General features: G+C 30.7%; 1 protein-coding gene across 1 annotated transcript in view; it reads right to left on the bottom strand.

Annotated features, from left to right (window-relative positions):
* The window catches only part of LOC107744738 (protein tyrosine phosphatase receptor type M), a 182,087-nt gene that overhangs the window by 31,918 nt on the left and 146,851 nt on the right, over positions 1–3,318 (bottom strand). Inside the window, 1 exon segment of the mRNA XM_016558555.1 lies at positions 3,098–3,174. Coding sequence (XP_016414041.1) covers positions 3,098–3,174 — 77 coding nt within the window.

The following is a 3,318-nucleotide window of genomic DNA, read 5'->3' as shown; positions in this document are numbered from 1 at the left end:
AAAAGAAAGTCTGCACTTTCAAACTCATGCTCAATCACTACTCTTCAAGGTTTGGAGATTGAAGTAGTATCTAAGTATAAATACTTGGGATTTTTAATTGATGATTCTCTTTCTTTTGGGCCTCATATTCAGTACCTTGTGAGAAAATTAAAGTCGAAACTGGGCCTTTTTTTTAGAGTCAATTATTGTCTTTCTTTTGCAGCAAGGAAGAGATTGGTAGCAGCTACATTTTTGTCAGTGTTGGATTATTGTGATATCATATACATGCAGGCACCTAAGCATTGTTTACAGGCGTTGGATTCAGTTTATCATGGAGCATTAAGGTTCATCACAAATTCAAAAGCCCTTACTCATCATTGTTTATTGTACTCTCGGGTTGGATGGCCGGCGTTGTCATCCCGTAGACTTAAGCATTGGTACTTATTTATATATAAAATCATTTTAGGTTTACTTCCTTCGTATTTACAGCAGAATATTTTACAAAAAGGTGTAAAGAATTATGGTCTTCGCTCACAAGACTATTATCTTTTAAGCATCCCTAAAGTTCGTACTAACATGGGCAAACGGGCATTTAGTTATGCTGCTCCATTTGGTTGGAATCGACTACAAGATAAGTTATGCTTAAAAGAGTTGGTATCACTAAATGATTTTAAATGTATTTTAAAGGATCTAATTGTAGAGTCACCTGATTGTAAATGTTTTGAGTGATTTGTGTATGTTTCCATGTATGTAAACGAATGTATTTTGTTTTATGTGTAACTAAATGTGCTGCCTATCTTGGCCAGGACCCTCTTGTAAATGAGATTTTAAATCTCAAGGGTTTTTAATTTCCTGGTTAAATAAAGGTAAAAAAAAAAAAAATCTTGTTACAATTGTTACATACTAACTCTAACCTAAAACTCAAAAGCTAAAGTATTGTTTACTCTATTTATGCATAATTCACATCTCTATAAAGCAAGCTGGTCACATTGAGCTGAGTTCTGGCTAAAGTTGATTAGGAGTAACTAACGAAGCCCTGCCTGGACTCATGAAAGATTCAGTGCGTCTGGAGTGTGTGATTGTGAAGATGAACTCGAGTCGTGTTGAGAAGAGGCAGAAGTCTTTATCAGTGCTGATGGATTTCAGGGTCAGGGTTTCTCTGCTGAATGTTAAAACCACACAGAAACACTTTAATGATCTGCCCTGAGAATTCATCTCCAAACCAAATGATTATTATTAACCGCCTTCTGCTTCTTTACTGATCCGCTTCATTAACTTTACCAGAGTAACTCAGACACACCAGTAAACCTCATTAAAGGGCAAGTTCACGCACAAAATCATCATTCTGTCATCATTTACTCGCAGCTTTGCTCCAAACCGGTTCAGTTTCATTTCTGTGAGGCAAGACATTTAGCAGCTGCTCTTTTTTATTCCATTTTACAATTCTGATTGTTTACATAATAAATATTAATATTAATAATTATTAATAGTAATAATATTACTACAATACATACATAAATGTATTATTTAAATGTAATTATTTAATATTAATTAATTATTAAGAATATAAAAAATAAAAATATTATATATAATAATAAATAATAAAAGTAATTATATTAAATAATTAATATTAAAATGTTATTAACATAATTAAAATTAAATAATATTAACATTTTTAAAATTAAAATATACTTTTTTTAATTAACATTTAAAAAATATAATATAAAATACAACAAATATATATATAAATATATAAAAAATATAATAAAACCATGATAAAACCAAATATTAATATAAATTATTTATTTCACGCCCTTTATAGTTGTTATACATGTTATAGTGTTATATATTTATATTGTTTTATTGTATTTGAACGTTCAAGGTTATTTTTGTTATTTGTAAAAAGTTATTGTATTTTTATACACTTTAAAAAAAAAATCCAACTCTGTTATGCAATTTAATATCACGATAAAACTGTTTACTGTAACAAATGATCATGATACAAAATTCAGTAAATGATGACAGAATGTTACATTTTGGGTTAACTAGTCCTTTAAACAGTGAGATCATGACTGAATCTGGAGCTGAATGGATCACATGACCTGCTCCCAGCATGCTCTAGTGCTGGTGTGTGTGTTATGGACAGCAGCGGCGGATCAGAGCCGACCACAACATTTACTCGGTCAACATCAGCAGAGTTATTTTAGTCAGTAAATCACTAGAGAAACACCTCACGCTTAACTCAATAACCACATGACCTGAGCCAAGAATCAGGGAATTCTGGGATGGAATAGACGGCCAATATAATATAATATAATAAATATAATATAATATAATATAATAATATAATATAATATAAAATATAATATATCTGAAAACTACAGTGTGAATAGAAAGTAGGGTGAGACCTGTGTTAATGATTATTAAAATATTATTTAAATACTTACAATAACCATTAAAAATAAAATAATAGTGTTGTATTTTTTATTATTGTAAATGTATATAAATAAAATAAAAACATTAATAGTATATTATTATAATTGATACATTATTAAACATTTAATTGAAAATGTATTTAAATTATTTAATATTAAAATAAAAAAATATTAATAGTATATTATTAAAATGGCTAAATTATTATTAAACAATTCATTGATAATTGTTAATACTAAAAGCCAGTTAAAACATTAAAATATTATATATTTTAAATTAACATTAAAAATATCATATTATTGTAATTTTTTACTATTTTCAAATTACAGTATTTTAAATTTCTACAAAAAAATCTTAATGCAATATAATATAATAGTGTGTGTGTGTGAGTGAGTGTGTGTGTGTGTGTGTGTGTGTGTGTGAGAGTGTGAGTGTGTGTGTGTGTGTGTGTGTGAGTGTCTGTGTGTGTGCATAAGAGTGTGAGTGAGTGTGTGTGTGTGTATGTGTGTGTTATTGTCTGCGGTGTGAGAATCTAATCCTGACTCTGCTGACGATGCGTCTGGATTAACGGTCTGTTGTTTGGTGAGACGTGAATGAGAGGTGCTGTGATCCTGATGTTTATTGACACACACACACACACACACGCTGACCTTTCACCAGAGCGCTGGACAGTGTGTGTACTTACATCTACATAATTTGCATTAATGTAGTCGGAGCTCTGCTCTCCCTCCAGAGGCTGCAGCCGCACACGCGAGTGATCGTCTGAAACACACACAAACAAACAAACGCAGTAGTCACATTCATCACACTCATCAGAAAGAAATAAAACACACAGAAAGCACATGAAGAGACTCAACATTAATGCTTGTTTGGCTCAATCACACACACACACACACACACACTCAC

Source organism: Sinocyclocheilus rhinocerous, unplaced genomic scaffold, assembly GCF_001515625.1.
Source record: "Sinocyclocheilus rhinocerous isolate Xijiao unplaced genomic scaffold, SAMN03320098_v1.1 scaffold1189, whole genome shotgun sequence".
NCBI classification, from domain to species: domain Eukaryota; kingdom Metazoa; phylum Chordata; class Actinopteri; order Cypriniformes; family Cyprinidae; genus Sinocyclocheilus; species Sinocyclocheilus rhinocerous.
This window is presented reverse-complemented; position numbering and strand designations above follow the sequence as displayed.